This window comes from Oncorhynchus kisutch, linkage group LG18 (assembly GCF_002021735.2).
Source record: "Oncorhynchus kisutch isolate 150728-3 linkage group LG18, Okis_V2, whole genome shotgun sequence".
In the NCBI taxonomy this organism is placed as follows: domain Eukaryota; kingdom Metazoa; phylum Chordata; class Actinopteri; order Salmoniformes; family Salmonidae; genus Oncorhynchus; species Oncorhynchus kisutch.
Window position 1 is genome coordinate 33,598,780 of NC_034191.2, and position 21,455 is coordinate 33,620,234.

The 21,455-nt window shown below is 44.1% G+C and overlaps 1 protein-coding gene across 4 annotated transcripts in view; it reads right to left on the bottom strand.

Annotated features, from left to right (window-relative positions):
- Window positions 1-21,455, bottom strand: part of LOC109909064 (schwannomin-interacting protein 1) — a 320,898-nt gene that overhangs the window by 2,364 nt on the left and 297,079 nt on the right. For 3 of the 4 annotated variants that reach the window (XM_031795834.1, XM_031795835.1, XM_031795837.1), the window contains 3 exons: window positions 9,532-9,650; window positions 6,990-7,107; window positions 6,182-6,379 (listed from right to left, as the gene is read on the bottom strand). In XM_031795834.1, coding sequence (XP_031651694.1) covers window positions 6,182-6,379; window positions 6,990-7,107; window positions 9,532-9,650 — 435 coding nt within the window. Of the gene's footprint in view, window positions 1-6,181; window positions 6,380-6,989; window positions 7,108-9,531; window positions 9,651-21,342; window positions 21,425-21,455 lie in introns of those variants that run through there. The other variant, XM_031795836.1, reaches the window with a different exon arrangement.

A 21,455-nucleotide genomic window follows, 5' to 3' on the forward strand; every position in this document is an offset into this window, starting at 1 on the left:
ACATATGGATTCCTGGGCACTAGAGAACCCTAAGACACTACAGTGTGTTGGCGTGAGTGTGTGTAGGCCTATGTGTGTTTGCGTGTGCAAGATGGTGCAGATTCTTGAGGAAAGGCGTCATTTCAATTTAATCTGCATCTCATAAATAAATCCAGCCACTGAAAGCAGACCAATGCTACAGAGCTGCCAAGACTGTAATATGATGCAAAGCCCAATCTCTCCAGCAGTGGTCCCTGACCTGATCCGGGTCATAGAGAGCTACAGGAAACAACTCTGTCTCCTTCCTCCTGGCCAGAGCCACGGGAAATAGGGGTGCTGAGGGTGCTGCATTACCCACTGAATAATAAGAATATTTTTTGTTGTTGTGAAAAAGTAGTGCACTTATCCTTTACTAGTCCTGTATTAGCGGACAGATTTTGCTGCCTGTATTGCGAGCAAATAATTTTTTTCAGCATCATCTCACCAGTCAGTCTAAATATTGCAGCACACACACCTCCAAACTACTTCCTGCGGCTATGCTCCTGGCAGTAAGCAACACACTCTACGCCCTCTCTTTGTCTTCCTGAATTATTTGACTGTTTGTTCTTGTCAAATCAACACAAAGCCTTTTACTGTGGTGATGTCATTTGTGTTTCCTTCAAGATTTTCAGCTCTGCTTCCTCTCATCCACCTCTCCCCTTCTCTCTCTCTCTCTCTCTCTCTCTCTCACTCTCTCTCTATGTTACTCACCACACCTTTGTTGGGTTCCATAGTGGCAGGTTTGACATTAACCCTAGAGAGTAACCAAGGTGAATCACAAAGCATCATTTTCATCAGGCTTGCTGGGTATGAGAATGTCCCTTGATCCCTTGTTCAAGTTATTTCTATCTGTGTGCATCTCCTTCAAATACATCCTCTCTCTCTCGGTCTGACATTCTTCACTTCATGGAAGTGTCTCAGGGTGAGAAAACGTGGTCCTTTTTAAAATATATATATTGTTTTTGGGGGTAGATCAAATTTAATATTGCAGATAGATTGTAGCTTCCACCAATGTAATTGTCTGCATAATTTCCAATCCCTCATATTTTAAATATATTTATCTTTATTATTTTCCCTTAACCCTACCACCCCTCCCCTTACCCGAAACACACAGCCAGGGCAACTAAGGAGTGGCTCCGTAAGAAGCATCTCAAGGTCCTGGAGTGGCCTAGCCAGTCTCCAGACCTGAACCCAAAGAGAAAATCTTTGGAGGGAGCTGAAAGTCCGTATTGCCCAGCGACAGCCCTGAAACCTGAAGGATCTGGAGAAGGTCTGAATGGAGGAGTGGGCCAAAACACCCTACTGCAGTGTGTGCAAACCTAGTCAAGAACTACAGGAAACGTATGATCTCTGTAATTGCAAACAAAGGTTTCTGTACCAAATATTAAGATCTGCTTTTCTGATGTATCAAATACTTATGTCATGCAATAAAATGCAAATTAATTACTTAAAAATCATACAATGTGATTTTCTGGATTTTTGTTTTAGATTCCGCCTCTCACAGTTGAAGTGTACCTATGATAAAAAATTACAGACCTCTACATGCTTTGTAAGTAGGAAAACCTGCAAAATCGGCAGTGTATCAAATACTTCCCTACTGTATCTTTTAACACCATCCAGTTTTGATTTCTATTTGCTATATATTTTTCAACTGTGCTGTGATGTTTCACAAAAGTTCTGAACCTTTCTATTCTCATAGTTTCTACAGATTGTAAAGTAAAAATTGGCCTTCTGGGATTGATTTGCACTTTTCGCACCAAAGTACGTTCATCTCTAGGAGACAGAACGCATCTCCTCCCTGAGCGCTATGATGGCTGCGTGGTCCCATGGTGTTTATACTTGTGTACTATTGTTTGTACAGATAAACATGGTACCTTCAGGGGTTTGGAAATTGCTCCCAAGGATGAACCAATTTTTTTCTGAGGACTGATTTCATTTGATTTTCCCATGATGTCAAGCAAAGAGGCACTGAGTTTGAAGGTTGGCCTTGAAATACATCCACAGGTACACCTTCAATTGACTCAAATGATGTCAATTAGCCTATCAGAAGCTTCTAAAGCCATGACAATATTTTCTGGAATTTTCCAAGCTGTTTAAAGGCACAGTCGACTTAGTGTATGTAAACTTCTGACCCACTGGAATTGTGATACAGTGAATTATAAGTGAAATCTGTCTGTAAACAATTGTTGGAAAAATATGTTGTGTCATGCACAAAGTAGATGTCCTAACCGACTAACCAAAACTATCGTTTGTTAACAAGACATTTGTGGAGTGGTTTTAATGACTCAAACCTAAGTGTATGTAAACTTCCAACTTCCACTGTATATATATATATATACATATAAATAACATTCCATATATATAACATTCTATTGGTTGCAATAATTTTGTATAATAATTTAAATATAACAAATATAAGTTTTGAATCCGACATAATTTTGTTCAGTTCATAAACCATGTGCCAGGGAGTCGGTATATCGAAAATCTCTTCCCACCTATTTTGCAATTTATATGGCACAGTTGTACATTTTTTGGTCCTGAAATTGAATTGGTATACTTTTTTTATCAGAATTTTTCCTTTTTCCAACTTCTACTTGCCTCTTCCATTTTTTGCGGTAATGCTGCAATTAGTTGGTTGTAATTTTGGGTAGAGCAGACATTTCCATATGTCTGTGTTAGCTGCATGTGTGACATAACTCCACCAGTCCTATTTATGATATCATTTACAAAGATTATACTTAAAACATTTTTTATCATAAAATAATGTTTTTTAATCAATTCTTATATTTCAGTTTAACCATAATATTTGTTCTGTCTTTTCTGGTGGATTAAACTGAAATTACAACCAACTTTCTATGGCTTGTTTAAAAAATTGCGATATTTTGTAGCGATATTATATAAATTGTGATATTACTTCATTTTCAAATGATTGAAAGTGAGAGGTTGTAATCTGAATAAAGGGAAAATGGACATTCTTCAACATGGGGTGAGACATCCTTACTAATCTGATAGAGAACCAGTTCGGAACTAAGTATAACTTTTGTGTGACTGAAGCTTTTAGTGAGAGGTCTAATGCTTTAATATTTAATCATTTCTTCCCTCCGAATTCATACTCATTATAAATATGTGCTCCTTTCATTGCACTTTCTCTGTATGACTTGTGAGTGTGCGTGATGGCTCAGCTGGTTCTTCCTGTCACAGTTTCTCTCTCCTCTTTCACTTTCACATTGGAACCCATGCAACTACACTAGTGGCCATGTTTCCCCTCTGTCATAGCATGTAAGTCAGTGACACACACAGAGAGAGAGACAGGGGTGTGAGAAAAGAGAGCGAGATAGATCGAGAGTGAGAGATGCGGAGATGTGGGGAGAGCCGGCCACCGCGAGTGGTAGTGTTTTGGTCATGATATGTGCTTGGCCTCATTGTGTTTGTCCGAGGTGGAGTTTCCTCCCTCAGTTATATTACTGGATTGGTTTCTCAATGAGTCTTGGCTACTGAGGTTAGTGGCCATATGAATAAGGATACCGCCAACAACAATACCAAAGTATTTCATCATATCAGTATTCTCTTAGACTAGGCATGATATGAATGGGGAAAAATTCTTGGTGGGAGTGTTGTGTGAATTGTTGTGTAAATTCTTTGTAAGGCCACATGGCTTTAGTGGATTAAAGCGTGGTAAATGGTATAAAACCACATCTCCTCACACACATTCCCCTCATTTCTCCTGTCATTAGTGGCTTACGCAAGAGCCCCTGGCACCCAAACACCTGGTCGCTGGCTTAACACACTGGCCTGGTGCCAGCCTGCACTCTGACTATATATGTTTGGTAGGGCTGAAATCAACTGGAAAAGGTTCACATTCTTGTATATTTCTATAAATAATGTATTGAGAACTTGTACCCAGGAAATGCACATCCCTATAATAATGAGCAGGTGTGAGTCTGCCCACTTTATGCTAAAGAGGTATAGTGTACCGTAAGTAGCTCTGAAGCTAATGCTATCTGAGCATGGTGCTGCCCCTGTGTTCAGTACAGCAGTGTGTTAGTTTAGCGACAGGGCCTCAGATCTGCCCCTGTGTTCAGTACACCAGTCTGTTAGCTTAGCGACAGGGCCTCAGATCTGCCCCTGTGTTCAGTACACCAGTCTGTTAGCTTAGCGACAGGGCCTCAGATCTGCCCCTGTGTTCAGTACAGCAGTGTGTTAGTTTAGCGACAGGGCCTCAGATCTGCCCCTGTGTTCAGTACACCAGTCTGTTAGCTTAGCGACAGGGCCTCAGATCTGCCCCTGTGTTCAGTACACCAGTCTGTTAGCTTAGCGACAGGGCCTCAGATCTGCCCCTGTGTTCAGTACACCAGTCTGTTAGCTTAGCGACAGGGCCTCAGATCTGCCCCTGTGTTCAGTACACCAGTCTGTTAGCTTAGCGACAGGGCCTCAGATCTGCCCCTGTGTTCAGTACAGCAGTGTGTTAGTTTAGTGACAGGGCCTCAGATCTGCCCCTATGTTCAGTACAACAGTGTGTTAGTTTAGCGACAGGGCCTCAGATGTGAAACTCATCTCTTCTGACTGCTGGGCATGACTGCATCCCCAAACACGTCACCCAGTGCATTCTGGGATATGAATAATAGATTGCTCGAACCCAACCACCCCCTCTTTACTGAATAAGTAACATCTTCTGCCCAGGTGGAGATATTGGTGTGTGTGTGTGTGTGTCTCGGGTGCCTTGCAAAAGTATTCATCCCCCTTGGTGTTTTTCCTATTCTGTTGCATTAAAACCTGTAATTTAAATATATTTTTATTTGGATTTCATGTAATGGACATACACAAAATAGACAAAATTGGTGAAATGAAAAAAATTACTTGTTTCAAAAAAAGTTAAAATTACAAAGTGGTGCGTGCATATGTATTCACCCCCTTTGCTATGAAGCCCCTAAATAAGATCTGGTGCAACCAATTACCTTCAGAAGTCACATAATTAGTTAAATAAAGTCCACCTGTGTGCAATATAATTGTCACAGGATCTGTCACTTGATCTCAGTATATATACACTTATTCTGAAAGGCCCCAGAGTCTGTAACACCACTAAACAAGGTGTACCACCAAGCAAGCGGCACCATGAAGACCAAGGAGCTCTCCAAACAGGTCAGGGACAACGTTGTGGAGAAGTACAGATCAGGGTTGGGTTATAAAAAAATATCAGAAACTTTGAACATCCTACGGAGCACCATTAAATCCATTATAAAAAAATGGAAAGAATATGCCACCACAACAAACCTGCCAAGAGAGGGCCACCACCAAAACTCACAGACCAGGCAAGGATGGCATTAGTCAGAGAGGCAACAAAGAGACCAAAGATAACCCTGAAGGAGCTGCAAAGCTCCACAGTGGAGATTGGAGCATCTGTCCACAGGACCACTTTAAGCCGTACACTCCACAGAGCTGGGCTTTACGGAATAGTGGCCAGAAAAAAGCCATTGCTTATAGAAAAAAATAAGCAAACACGTTTGGTGTCTGCCAAAAGGCATGTGGGAAACTCCCCAAACATATGGAAGATGGTCTGGTCAGATGAGACTAAAATTGCCTTGAAGAATGGACAACAATCCCAGTGGCTAGATGTGCCAAGCTTATAGAGACATACCCCAAGAGACTTGCAGCTGTAATTGCTGCAAAAGGTGTCTCTACAAAGAATTTACTTTGGGGGGGGTGAATAGTTATGCACACTAAAGTTAGATTTTTTTTGTCTTATTTCTTGTTTGTTTCAAAATAAAAAATATTTTCCATCTTCAAAGTGGTCGGCATGTTGTGTCAATCAAGTGATACAAACCCACCAAAATTCAATTTGAATTCCAGGTTGTAAGGCAACAGAATAGGAACAACACCAAGGGGAGCGAATACTTTCACAAGCCTGTGTGTGTGTGTGTGTGTGTGTGTGTGTGTGTGTGTGTGTGTGTGTGTGTGTGCTTGGGGGGCACTGATGCAGATGAGAATGTTAAAATAATCATGACTATGGCTGCTGCCAAGGGGGGGGGGGGGGGGTCTACTCTGTGACATCATCACAATGTTAAAGAAGACCAGTGTGGTTGGTTTGCTCTGAAAAGACCTGGGGGTAGAAATGCTGACTAGAGGCTGAGGTTACAGGCCCGTTGCCTATAGCGACGGTACTGACCAGGTCTGCCACAGGGGACTTCTTGCGGTTCTGTTTTTCCACCTCCACCTGCATCTTGGCCATGGGTTTGGCCATCGCCAGGGCTAGCTTAGCCTCGGCCTGCAACTTCTTCTGTCTGCTCAGAAAGTCCATGTCCTCCAGAGACTCACTGTCTTCCTCCGTAGTGTCCCGGTCAGAGTAGGACGAACTCTGCTTCGACTGGGGGACAGGGACGTGGGGAGAGTGGAAATAAGGAAAAGTTAGTGGTTTATTCCCATTGGCTCTTCGTTCTTCTAGTGTAGTCATTGATAGGTCATTAATTGAACGCAGAGGTCAGATAGGGAAACAGCTCAGAGCTATAACAGATGGTTATAAATACTGGAATTATCTCTCCTCCCTCCCTCCCTCCCTCCCTCCCTCCCTCCCTCCCTCCCTCCCTCCCTCCCTCCCTCCCTCCCTCCCTCCCTCCCTCCCTCCCTCCCTCCCTCCCTCCCTCCCTCTAGTAACGGTGTCCGTGTCTGTCAGACAGGCCGAGTGGCCACTCATCCATGTCTATCAGAGAGCGTGTTCATATTCAACCTTAATTTGCTGCCGGTGTATTGGCTAACGGGACAGAAAACGTGAGCATGGCCATTCACTCTCCCCCACACGCTAACCCAGGGCTATCGCTCTGATTCATACCGAATCTGTCCCTTTCTCTCTTTCTCTCAGACAGTCTCACTGAGGGTAACCTATATGAGTCACACAGTGGATATCTCTCTCTCTCTAAGAATGCATATTTCTTCTTAATGTATGTGTGTTTGTGTGTGTGTGTGTGGTCGGTCTGTACCATGGGGGACAGAGGTGTGTCCAGACTGGTCTCTGTCTTGCTGTCGTCTGCATCGCTGTCCTTGTCGCTGCCGCTGTCGTTGACAAAACAGATCTGCAGGTTCATCCCACTCTGCAGCCTGGAGAGAGGAGGAAAGAGGAGGGAGAGAGAGGGAGAGGAAGAGGGGGAGGAAGAGGAGGGAGAGAGAGAGGGAGAGGAAGAGGGGGAGGAAGAGGAGGGAGAGAGAGAGGGAGAGGAAGAGGGGGAGGAAGAGGGGGAGGAAGAGGAGGGAGAGAGAGGGGGAGGAAGAGGGGGAGGAAGAGGAGGGAGAGGGTGTGTCATTACTATGGGCTAACGGAGGGGGGAAAGTTCTATGGGTGAAGGAAAGTTCGCTCAGCAATAATTGCTTGTAGGGTTTTATTGACCCAGATAACATGCATCTAGGCACCGCAGGTGAGAAAGAAACTCAATAACAGTCCCATCTAGTTTTCCACTCAGGCCAAACCCTCCTCTAACTCTCCACTGATGTCTCAGTGTGTCTGTGATAGAACTGTAATAGTGGCTAGCCTTGCATAGCATTAATAAGTATGTCTGTGTCTACTCCGTTCCTCCCTCTCTTGCTCTAACTTGGGTTCGATCCAATCAGCTAGACTCCGACGGCTCTCTAGACCTCAGAAGACCTGAGTCCTGTAAGATCTGGATCAAACCACTCTGGATCAATAATCGGCTTCTTTCAAGCAGTAATTACAAACACATGTAGAGAAAACCTGATCGATTAAACAGCCTGGATCCAATCAGTCCAGATTTAACCAGACCAGAGTAATCGATTGGTAGTTTCAGAGGAAGGAGCATCAAAATGATCCTTGGAATTAGTTAAGCAGTTCATGGACTTACCTAACTTATCCATCTGTGAGTGCACCCCATAAGAGTTGCTTTAGTGAGAATTCTGATATGCTTACATCATAGTTTCAGATGAATTAACTGTGTGAGTGTCTCTGTGTGTATGACTGCATGTGTGTGTATCATGAAAGGCTGCTAACAGTAAGGTTGATGGTGTGTGTAGGAGTGCATTTTGGGAAGTGAAATCCACAGTGCCGGGATGCAGAGAAAGAGAGAGGAAATGTCCCTTACTCTCAACAGTGAACAGTGGTTTCAGAGGGAGAGAGCAGGAGTCTGTTTGTGTTGGGGAGATGGCCCTACAGAGTTCCAGGAGACAGACATCGTTACAGGCATTAAGAAAAGGTCAAATCTGACTCTGTCAGAGTAATGTCCAGTAACCTGCAATTTCACTCTATTGACCGGGCCCACCCACATAAAGAGAGTGATGCCATTGCTTCTCAAGAACAGGGACTGGGACTGCGGGTGAAACTGATCTGTGTCTGTAGGTGTGCGTGTGGGTAGGGCTGTGACTGTCATGGCTGTGACTGTCATGGCTGTGACTGTCAGGGCTGTGACTGTCAGGGCTGTGACTGTCATGGAATTTTGGATGACGTAATTGGCCAGCCAAATGACCGCGGTCATCGTTAAAACCGTTGAAATGACCCCAGAAAATGGGTCTGCACATTTTCTCCTCTACTCTGCTCTGTGTGTTGCCATAGAAATATAATGAATATTCAATGATGTAGTCAATGATGGCATAATGGCTGAACAGGCGGCAATTGTGAGTGTAACCATAGGAGCAAAACAGGAAATAAATCAAATATGTGCTAAAATATGCTGTGATTTGTTGATTCAACTCAACTGACATTACAAAAAAAAAACATTGAATTGTATGAGCCACATAAGTTAGCATCATTTGAATGAACATTCTACATTACCATGGAAAGTATTGCATCACAATAACAGGCAGCCATTGTGAGTGAACCCCTGAGTGTACCAGTCAAGGTGAGAGGTCCCAAGCCTGTTCTATTCATTCTATTTCTACGTGTGCTGTTGGTGCATTGTGGGGGGCATTGCCTAGTCTTCCCGAAGATGAATTGACTTGTTTCTACAAGAAACCTAACATTGTTAAGAGTCCACGTTACGGCGGAAACCGCACGAATGCCCGGCCGTCCCGTCTTCAGGCAGCTGGTAGTTTTTAAATGGTTATAATGGTTAAGTCATTTCATGACAGCCTTCATCATTAACTGTCGGTTACACGGTTATATGGTAATTGTGCGTCAAATCAAATCACATTTTATTGGTCACATGCATATGTTTAGCAGATGTAATTGAGAATGTAGCGAAATGTTTGTGTTCCTACCTCCAATAGTGCTGTAGCATCTAACAATTCACAACAATACACACACATCTAATTGTAAAACAATGGAATTAAGAAATATATAAATATTAGGACGAGCAATGTCAGGGTGACATTGACTAAAATACAGTATATACTGTACATATGAAAAGAGTAAAACTGTGTAAACATTATTAAAGTGACCAGTGATTCCATGTCTATGTACATAGGGTAGTTGTGTGTGTGTGTGCTTCTGTGTTTGTGTACATGCTTGTGTCTGTGTGTATTGTTGACGTTGTGGGATTGACGTACAGCTTTTTATAGAGGTCACATGATGTCTCTTACCTTGAGGACAGACTGGGCTTGCCACTCTTGCTGCAGCTGGTATAGATACCCGGCCCATCGTCAAAGAAACTACCCAGGGCCAGCTTCTGCCGGATGGACTCCCTCTCATTCTTTTGGGCCTGGAGGGGAGAGGCAGAGGGTTAAGGAGGCTAATAATAGGACGGAAGACTTCCCCCTGAGTTTAGCAGTAACCAGGTTGTGAGGAGGGAAACTGACAGGATGTAAAACATGTTCAGCTCCAGACACCAATATTGTTATAATATTCACCACTAGGTGGTGCAGATGTATGCGAGAAAGATAGTCCAACACAATTTCACCGGTCACTCTCTCGCTCTCCATCTTACACACGCAGACTCTCATGCAGTCAAACACACACCTCCCAAAACCACAGAGCATCCCTGTCTAATAGCACTATAAGCATGTCTGCCTCCTGGGCCTGTTTTCCAGTAGGAATTCCCACCTTTGACCCAGACAGCCTTGGCAGCACTTAACACACTCACACCCGGAGGAACACTCATATGTGCTAATGGGACCACAGGAGGCTGGTGAGGGGAGGACGGCTCATATGGCTGGAATGAAGTGAATAGATTTGTGTCAAACACATGGAAACCATGTGTTCAAATCAAATCAAATTGTATTAGTCACATGTTAACCAACAGTGCAATTTCTAAGTTCAAAAAAAGGTATTAGGTGAATAATATATAGTAATAATAGAAGTAAATAAATAAAAACAACAGTAAAAAGACAGTGAAAAATAACAGTAGCGAGACTATATACAGTAGAGAGGCTATATACAGTAGAGAGGCTATATACAGTAGAGAGACTATATACAGTAGAGAGACTATATACAGTAGAGAGACTATATACAGTAGCGAGGTTATATACAGTAGAGAGGTTATATACAGTAGAGAGGCTATATACAGTAGAGATGCTATATACAGTAGAGAGGCTATATACAGTAGAGAGGCTATATACAGTAGAGAGACTATATACAGTAGAGAGGCTATATACAGTAGAGAGACTATATACAGTAGAGAGACTATATACAGTAGCAAGGTTATATACAGTAGATAGGCTATATACTGTAGAGAGGCTATATACAGTAGAGAGACTATATACAGTAGAGAGGCTATATACAGTAGAGAGGCTATATACAGTAGAGAGACTATATACAGTAGAGAGACTATATACAGTAGCGAGGTTATATACAGTAGAGAGGCTATATACTGTAGAGAGGCTATATACAGTAGAGAGACTATATACAGTAGAGAGGCTATATACAGTAGAGAGGCTATATACTGTAGAGAGGCTATATACAGTAGAGAGACTATATACAGTAGAGAGACAATATACAGTAGCGAGGTTATATACAGTAGAGAGGCTATATACTGTAGAGAGGCTATATACAGTAGAGAGACTATATACAGTAGAGAGGCTATATACTGTAGAGAGGCTATATACAGTAGAGAGGCTATATACTGTAGAGAGGCTATATACAGTAGAGAGGCTATATACAGTAGCGAGGTTATATACAGTAGAGAGGCTATATACTGTAGAGAGGCTATATACAGTAGAGAGACTATATACAGTAGAGAGGCTATATACTGTAGAGAGGCTATATACAGTAGAGAGGCTATATACAGTAGAGAGACTATATACAGTAGAGAGGTTATATACAGTAGAGAGGCTATATACTGTAGAGAGGCTATATACAGTAGAGAGACTATATACAGTAGAGAGGCTATATACTGTAGAGAGGCTATATACTGTAGAGAGGCTATATACAGTAGAGAGGCTATATACAGTAGAGAGGCTATATACAGTAGAGAGACTATATACAGTAGAGAGGCTATATACAGTAGAGAGACTATATACAGTAGCGAGGTTATATACAGTAGAGAGGTTATATACAGTAGAGAGGCTATATACAGTAGAGAGACTATATACAGTAGAGAGGCTATATACAGTAGAGAGGCTATATACAGTAGAGAGACTATATACAGTAGAGAGGCTATATACAGTAGAGAGGCTATATACAGTAGAGAGACTATATACAGTAGAGAGGCTATATACTGTAGAGAGGCTATATACAGTAGAGAGGCTATATACAGTAGAGAGACTATATACAGTAGAGAGGCTATATACAGTAGAGAGGCTATATACAGTAGAGAGACTATATACAGTAGAGAGACTATATACAGTAGAGAGACTATATACAGTAGCGAGGTTATATAAAGTAGAGAGGTTATATACAGTAGAGAGGCTATATACAGTAGAGATGCTATATACAGTAGAGAGAATATATACAGTAGAGAGACTATATACAGTAGAGAGGCTATATACAGTAGAGAGGCTATATACAGTAGAGAGACTATATACAGTAGAGAGACTATATACAGTAGAGAGACTATATACAGTAGCGAGGTTATATACAGTAGAGAGGTTATATACAGTAGAGAGGCTATATACAGTAGAGATGCTATATACAGTAGAGAGGCTATATACAGTAGAGAGACTATATACAGTAGAGAGGCTATATACAGTAGAGAGGCTATATAGAGTAGAGAGACTATATACAGTAGAGAGGCTATATACAGTAGAGAGGCTATATACAGTAGCGAGGTTATATACAGTAGAGAGGCTATATACTGTAGAGAGGCTATATACAGTAGCGAGGCTATATACAGTAGAGAGGCTATATACAGTAGCGAGGCTATATACAGTAGAGAGGCTATATACAGTAGAGAGGCTATATACAGTAGAGAGACTATTTACAGTAGAGAGGCTATATACAGTAGAGAGGCTATATACAGTAGAGAGACTATATACAGTAGAGAGGCTATATACAGTAGAGAGGCTATATACAGTAGAGAGGCTATATACTGTAGAGAGGCTATATACAGTAGAGAGGCTATATACAGTAGCGAGGCCATATACAGTAGAGAGGCTATATAAAGTAGAGAGGCTATATACAGTAGAGAGGCTATATACAGTAGAGAGGCTATATACAGTAGCGAGGCCATATACAGTAGAGAGGCTATATACAGTAGCGAGGCCATATACAGTAGAGAGGCTATATACAGTAGAGAGGCTATATACAGTAGAGAGGTTATATTCAGTAGAGAGGCTATATACAGTAGAGAGGCTATATACAGTAGAGAGGCTATATACAGTAGCGAGGTTATATTCAGTAGAGAGGCTATATACAGTAGAGGCTATATACAGTAGAGAGGCTATATACAGTAGCGAGACTATATACAGTAGAGAGGCTATATACAGTAGAGAGGCTATATACAGTAGAGAGGCTATATACAGTAGAGAGGCTATATACAGTAGAGAGGCTATATACAGTAGCGAGGCTATATACAGTAGAGAGGCTATATACAGTAGCGAGGCTATATACAGTAGAGAGGCTATATACAGTAGAGAGACTATATACAGTAGAGAGGCTATATACAGTAGCGAGGCTATATACAGTAGAGAGGCTATATACAGTAGAGATACTATATACAGTAGAGAGGCTATATACAGTACAGAGGCTATATACAGTAGCGAGGTTATATACAGTAGAGAGGCTATATACAGTAGAGAGGCTATATACAGTAGAGAGGCTATATACAGTAGAGAGGCTATATACAGTAGAGAGGCTATATACAGTAGCGAGGCGATAGCAGTAGAAGCTATATACAGTAGAGAGGCTATATACAGTAGAGAGGCTATATACAGTAGAGAGGCTATATACAGTAGAGAGGCTATATACAGTAGAGAGGCGTAGAGAGGCGATAGCAGTAGAGAGGCTATATACAGTAGCGAGGTTATATTCAGTAGAGAGGCTATATACAGTAGAGAGGCTATATACAGTAGCGAGGTTATATTCAGTAGAGAGGCTATATACAGTAGAGAGGCTATATACAGTAGCGAGGCTATATACAGTAGAGAGGCTATATACAGTAGAGAGGCTATATACTGTAGCGACGCTATATACAGTAGAGAGGCTATATACAGTAGAGAGGCTATATACAGTAGAGAGGCTATATACAGTAGCGAGGCTATATACAGTAGAGAGGCTATATACAGTAGAGAGGCTATATACAGTAGCGAGGCTATATACAGTAGAGAGGCTATATACAGTAGCGAGGCTATATACAGTAGAGAGGCTATATACAGTAGCGAGGCTATATACAGTAGAGAGGCTATATACAGTAGAGAGGCTATATACAGTAGCGAGGCGATAGCAGTAGAGAGGCTATATACAGTAGAGAGGCTATATACAGTAGAGAGGCGATAGCAGTAGAGAGGCTATATACAGTAGCGAGGTTATATACAGTAGAGAGGCTATATACAGTAGAGAGGCTATATACAGTAGAGATGCTATATACAGTAGAGAGGCTATATACAGTAGCGAGGCGATAGCAGTAGAGAGGCTATATACAGTAGAGAGGCGATAGCAGCAGAGAGGCTATATACAGTAGCGAGGTTATATACAGTAGAGAGGCTATATACAGTGGCGAGGCGATATACAGTAGAGATGCTATATACAGTAGCGAGGTTATATACAGTAGAGAGGCTATATACAGTAGAGAGGCTATATACAGTAGAGATGCTATATACAGTAGAGAGGCTATATACAGTAGCGAGGCGATAGCAGTAGAGAGGCTGTATACAGTAGAGAGGCTATATACAGTAGAGAGGCTATATACAGTAGAGAGGCTATAAGAGAGGCTATATACAGTAGCGAGGCGATAGCAGTAGAGAGGCTATATACAGTAGCGAGGCTATATACAGTGGCGAGGCGATAGCAGTAGCGAGGCTATATATACAGTAGCGAGGCTATATACAGTAGCGAGGCGATAGCAGTAGAGAGGCTATATACAGTAGAGAGGCTATATACAGTAGCGAGGCGATAGCAGTAGCGAGGCTATATACAATAGCGAGGCGATAGCAGTAGCGAGGCTATATACAGTAGAGAGGCTATATACAGTAGCGAGGCAATAGCAGTAGAGAGGCTATATACAGTAGCGAGGCTATATACAGTAGAGAGGCTATATACAGTAGAGAGGCTATATACAGTAGAGAGGCGATAGCAGTAGCGAGGCTATATACAATAGCGAGGCTATATACTGCCTTGTGAATGTGGACCTGTTTAAAGGTCTTACTCACATCGGCTTACTCACATCGGCATGCCTCAGTGTTGCTTGCCTCGAAGCGAGCATAGAAGTGATTTATCTCGTCTGGTAGGCTTGTGTCACTGGGCAGCTCGTGGCTGTGCTTCCCTTTGTCGTCTGTAACAGTTTGCAAGTCCTGCCACATTCGTCAAGCGTCGGAGCTGGTGTAGTACGATTAGATCCTAGACCTGTATTTAAGCTTTGCCTGTTTGATGGTTCGTCAGAGGGCATAGCGGGATTTCTTATAAGCTTCCGGGTTAGAGTCCCGCACCTTGAAAGTGGCAGCTCTACCCTTCAGCTCAGTGTGAATGTTGCCTTAATCCATGGCTTCTGGTTGGGGTATGTACGTACAGTCACTGTGGGGACGACGTTCTCGATCATTGATAAAGCCAGTGACTGATGTGGTGTACTCCTCAATGTCATCGGAAGAATTTGGTAGAACTGATTTAAGTTACCCTGCATTAAAGTCTCTGGCTACTAGGAGCGCCTCCTCTGGGTGAGTGGTTTCCTGTTTGCTTATTTCCTTATACAGCTGGCTGAGTGCGGTCTTAGTGCCAGAATCTGTCTGTGGTGGTAAATAAACAGCCACAAAAAGTATAGCTGAAAACTCTCTTGGCAAATATTGTGGTCTGCAGTTTATCATAAGATACTCTACTTCAGGCAAGCAAAATCTAGAGACTTCCTTAGATTTCATGCACCACCAGCTGTTGTTTTCAAATATGCACAGACCGTCCCCCCTCATCTTACTGGAGTGTGCTGTTCTATCTTGCTGGTGCAGCGTGTATCCCGCTAGCTGAATATCCATGTCGTCGTTCAGCCACGATTCTGTGAAACATAGGATATTACAGTTTTTGATGTCCCATTGGTAGGATATTCGTGATCGTACCTCGTCTAATTTATTGTCCAATGATTGCACGTTGGCAAGTAATATTGACGGTAAAGGCAGCTTTCTGTGCCCTCTGTACCTGCGTCTCTTCCTCTTGCCAATGACGGGGATGTTGGCCTTGTCGGGTGTCTGAAATACATCCTGTGCTTCCTGCTTGTTGAATAAAAAATCTCTGTCTAATCCGAGGTGAGTGATCGCTGTCCTGATATCCAGAACCTATTTTTTGCCGCAAGATACGGTGGCAGAAATATTATGTACAAAATAAGTTACAAATGATGCGGAAAACCCCCCACATAATAGCACAATTAGTTAGGAGCCCATAAAACTGATGCCATTTCTTCAGTCGGCACAATGTGAATAGTCTGGGGAGCCATTTGACTAGAAGTTCAGGAGTCTTATGGCTTGGAGGTAGAAACTGTTTAGAAGCCTCTTGGACCTAGACTTGGCACTCCGGTACTGCTTGCCGTGTGGTAGCAGTGAAAACAATCTATGACTAGGGTGGCTGGAGTCTTTGACAATTTTCAGGGCCTTCCTCTGATACCGTCTGGTATAGAGGTCCTGGATGGCAGGAAGCTTGGCCCCAGTGATGTACTGGGCCGTTCGCACTACCCTCTGATATATTCCATTCCAGCCATTACTAAATAAAGGTGAAATAAAAAAATAAAAAATAAAATAAATGACCCCTCCCCCCCAATTAAGGTGCCACCAGTCGCCTGTGAATGGCACCCTGCACCCCACTGAGCACACACCTGAGAAAAAGTGTGTAGAGACAGGCCTTCTCTCACACTCCTTGGGCTGGGCTTTCAGCCACAGTAACCTGGCCTATCAGCAGACAGACAACACAGTGGGAGAGTTTAGACTGTTCAAGGCCACTACAGGACTGTTGTTGTTACAGGTGGTGATGGGAAGTCAAATGGGTACCAGAGTCAGATACAGAGTGCAGTGTGTATGTGTTGGTGTCGGGGCTGGGACTCCTCGAGGTTGAGGAGTGTCTGGGGGGAAATATTGACCCTCTCTAAAGGCCCTGAGGGAGGAAGAAACACACACGCACGCACACACACACACACACACACACACACACACACACACACACACACACACACACACACACACACACACACACACACACACACACACACACACACACACACACACACACACACACACACACACACACACACACACACAAAGAGCAGGCCTTTCAGACAACAGGAGAGAGGGGAGAGGTTCAGAGAAATGTGGAGAGGAGAGCTTTTAGAGAAGGCTTTGGAGGAGACGGGGAAGGAGGTGAGGGGGAAGGAGGTGAGGGGGAATGAGAGCAAAGGAGAAGATGGCAGAAGCCTTGAGTGTTATCCCACTCTTTAACTCTGTCCTCAACCTCTCTCCATTTCAATTCAATTCAAGGGGCTTTATTGGCATGGGAAACATATGTTAACATTGCCAAAGCAAGTGAAGTAGATAATATACAAAAGTGAAATAAACAATAAAAATTAACAGTAAACATTACACTCACAGAACTTCCAAAAGATTACAAATATCATATTATGTATATGTATTATGTATTGTAACGATGTACAAATGGTTAAAGTACAAAAGGGAAAATAAATAAGCATAAATATGGGTTCTCTTTCTCCATCTCTCTTCCATTTCTCACCCTTTCTCTTTCTTGATCTCACAGGCCTTCCCCAACCCTTTATTTGTCCCTCCCTCCCTCCCTCCCTCCCTCCCTCCCTCCCTCCCTCCCTCCCTCCCTCCCTCCCTCCCTCCCTCCCTCCCTCCCTCCCTCCCTCCCTTGGCAACATTACCATAATCATTCTCCACATCAGACAGCCCAGGAAAGACAGCTTCTGTTGGCACCCACAAGAGGGGGCTGGGCACAGCATGGCATTTGTGTGCTTGTATGTGTGTGTGTGTGAATGAGTGTGACGAGGGGTACTGGGGGAGGCAAGATGAGGACACTTAACAGCATCACTTTACCACTCCTCAGATACTAACAATCACAGTCTGTTTGACAGCAAATAAACACACACACACACACAAACCCCTTCTAACTCCCTGTACAGGACAGTGTCGTGGTGTTGTAACACTGAGTGGCTGCTGTTCCATGTCTGACCAGCAGGTGTCAGTGCTGAGTGGAGGCGCTCCTGAGTTGCTGTAATTGCCATAATAACAGACAAGGGCTCTTGTGTTACAACAGAGAGGTGTTAGTGACAGTAGCCATTGTAGTGTTAGCCTCATGGGTGGTGGGGATACTTGTGGTAGGTGGTATTTGTATTGGAATGTCAGGTTGTAATGTGGGGGTTTGGTGTGAGTGTGTGTGTTTGTACTGTATGTGTTGTGTTGGCATAGGGATAGCCTACATTCCTACAATCATATATATATATATTTTTTTAAACAACATGAAAATGAGTCGTCTATCTTTGAATGACAACAAACACTTAATTGAAGAATCCCTACTGTTGACCAATCACCGACAAAGGGGCATAGACTTCGGTTACCGAACTTCAGAAAATGTTACAAAATGTTGTCATAATATATTCACAAACTGTTCTGAACTGTTTCAGATGGGAAGCAAGCAGACCCCTTTTGGCAGAACAACACAAGCACGATCCTCTCCCTAACACATCTACCATAGTAGAACCCCTCTACACGTCACACCTTCCAACAGGACTACCTTCCTTCACGTTAAGCCCCATAACTAACTATGTCATCGCTGATGGACGGAGGCGTGAGAGAGAACGGGTTCAGATATCATCATGTTCAGCATCATAAACCCCTCAAAGAGGTGGCGAGTATGTCTGTGACCGTGGGGGTAGCAAATGGACACATCTCTCTCACTTGAACCTCTCTCCTTTCCTGTCAGTCATTTAAGGTTTGCCACAGAGCTTTCCTCTCCTTCTCCGTCAAACAAACATTCCCTGCAATGGTCTGTGTTGTTACCAAAATGACTTGTGTGCAAAGCCTACCCTCCGAAGTGCTTGACATTGTGTGTGTGTACGTGTGTGTGTATATGTGTGTATCTATCAGAGAGTCGTACATGCCCCTAGTCCCCAAAGTTCTGTAAAATGACTTCATTTCCTGGTCCTTTGAAATGTGCTGCAGCTCCTAAATTAGATTTTGAGGAACACCACTGTGCTAAATTGTGTTTTTCCTTAAATTTGAGAAGCAATTTTCTCTTGTGAAAACCCTCATTGATAAGATATGTTCTTCTCCTCCCCTGCTCTCCCCTCCGTCTCTACCATCCTCTCCTTTCCTGCTCTCCCCTCCGTCTCTACCATCCTCTCCTCCCCTGCTCTCCCCTCCGTCTCTACCATCCTCTCCTCCCTGCTCTCCCCTCCGTCTCTACCATCCTCTCCTCCCCTGCTCTCCCCTCCGTCTCTACCATCCTCTCCTTTCCTGCTCTCCCCTCCGTCTCTACCATCCTCTCCTCCCCTGCTCTCCCCTCCGTCTCTACCATCCTCTCCTCCCCTGCTCTCCCCTCCGTCTCTACCATCCTCTCCTTTCCTGTTCTCCCCTCCGTCTCTACCATCCTCTCCTCCCCTGCTCTCCCCTCCGTCTCTACCATCCTCTCCTTTCCTGCTCTCCCCTCCGTCTCTACCATCCTCTCCTCCCCTGCTCTCCCCTCCGTCTCTACCATCCTCTCCTGTCCTGCTCTCCCCTCCGTCTCTACCATCCTCTCCTCCCCTGCTCTCCCCTCCGTCTCTACCATCCTCTCCTCCCCTGCTTTCCCCTCCGTCTCTACCATCCTCTCCTTTCCTGCTCTCCCCTCTGTCTCTACCATCCTCTCCTTTCCTGCTCTCCCCTCTGTCTCTACCATCCTCTCCTTTCCTGCTCTCCCCTCCGTCTCTACCATCCTCTCCTTTCCTGCTCTCCCCTCCGTCTCTACCATCCTCTCCTTTCCTGCTCTCCCCTCCGTCTCTACCATCCTCTCCTTTCCTGCTCTCCCCTCTGTCTCTACCATCCTCTCCTTTCCTGCTCTCCCCTCCGTCTCTACCATCCTCTCCTTTCCTGCTCTCCCCTCCGTCTCTACCATCCTCTCCTTTCCTGCTCTCCCCTCCGTCTCTACCATCCTCTCCTTTCCTGCTCTCCCCTCTGTCTCTACCATCCTCTCCTTTCCTGCTCTCCCCTCCGTCTCTACCATCCTCTCCTTTCCTGCTTTCCTTCATTCTTCTGCCACAGCGCTCCCTCACTCTGGACAATGGAGGCCTTTCATTGGAGGAGAGGGGGGCTTACCATTGGCCTCGCACCCCAGTCTGAGACATGCACCGCCTGTTCACCCGCACACGCCAGGTCCCGTGAGGGTGTGAGGGAGCGTGTGTGTGTGTGTGTGTGTATGTGTGTGTGTGTGAGTGTTGGACAGAAAATAAACAAATGCTGCAAAAGTACAGTTGATGGTGTGACTGAGAGAAAGAGTATGCCAGTTTGTGTAATGCAGTTTCAATCAGCGTGGCAGTGTTGTTGGCTCAGAGGATTCACTATGAGGAGTTTTCCAGGCGTGAGCACTGACCTCATACATAAACACACCAATCAGGTCAGTATGTCCACTGAGAATGTGTGTGAGGGTGTTCTTAAACTTTATGGTCCTTAATTACTTCAAAACACTCTTTTTGCACAGTTCTTAAGGAAACCCTTGTTTAAATCAAGCCTTCATCCACGTTTTTGTCCGGTGGACTTACAAGAGACCTTGCGTATCTACAGTTGACCCAATAACAACCCTTCAGATATCCTAGGTCACAATGGTGTGTGTGTGTGTGTGTGTGTGTGTGTGTGTGTGTGTGTGTGCGTGTGCGTGTATGTGTGTGTCTCTGTAACCTCTCTGTGTCTGCTATCTGAGATGTGAGACCTGCTGGTTTATGCATTCCTCTCCTGATAGGGGACTTGGCCTCTGAACCCTGGTACAGTTCAAACACAGGTCACGCCAAGCTGGCCCTGTCAGTCTGAACAGAACGCAGCAGGAGCTCAGCAGTAGAGAGGGAGGAGGGAGAAGGGGGGAGTGTATCACGGGAATGGAGAGAGAGAGAGAAGGTGAGAGAGATGTGAGGGGAGGGGTATTGAAGGGGGTGTTTGGTGGAGAGGATTTGTCCAGGACAATAACCCTGAGAGTCACGTGTGTGTGTTTGACCTGAGAGTACAATGAGAGCATGCTTCAACACGAATCTGAGAGCCAAGACTCTCGTGCAACGCTGCCTCCTCAGAGAGACTAGCAGCATGACCAGGAATGAACCCATAGTGTGTTAGAGATTTCTGCTGTATGAGAACCAATACCACTATCACAAGCATTACATCACATACTAACACCACATTACGTCCCACATCACCTACGCATTACAGTGTCTCCACTACGTCCACATTGTCATCCACAATCCTCACATTACGTCCCACATCACCTACGCATTACAGTGTCTCCACTACGTCCACATTGTCATCCACAATCCTCACATTACGTCCCACATCACCTACGCATTACAGTGTCTCCACTACGTCCACATTGTCATCCACAATCCTCACATTACGTCCCACACCAACACCATACTAGTGTCTCAGCACGCTGATGCCTTGACTGTAGAGTGTGTGTGTGGGGGGGGTCAAACTCACAAACTCAGGAAGGAAACTAAGAGCATTTTTCAGTCAGCAAGAGACCCTTCTGTTCACTTCACACACACACTGTTTATACGAGTGCCATTACACTGGTAAAACATGCAGTACTACAATACCAGAAAGATAGATAACCACAGACAACATTACTTCCATGTGCTTTACCTCTTTGAGTTTGTAGTCATCAGTGAGGTAAAGGGCAAGAGGCTTGACAGACGACATCATCCATTCCAGCTGAGTCTGTGCTCTCCAGTGCTTCCCTCATCTCTCTCTCTCTC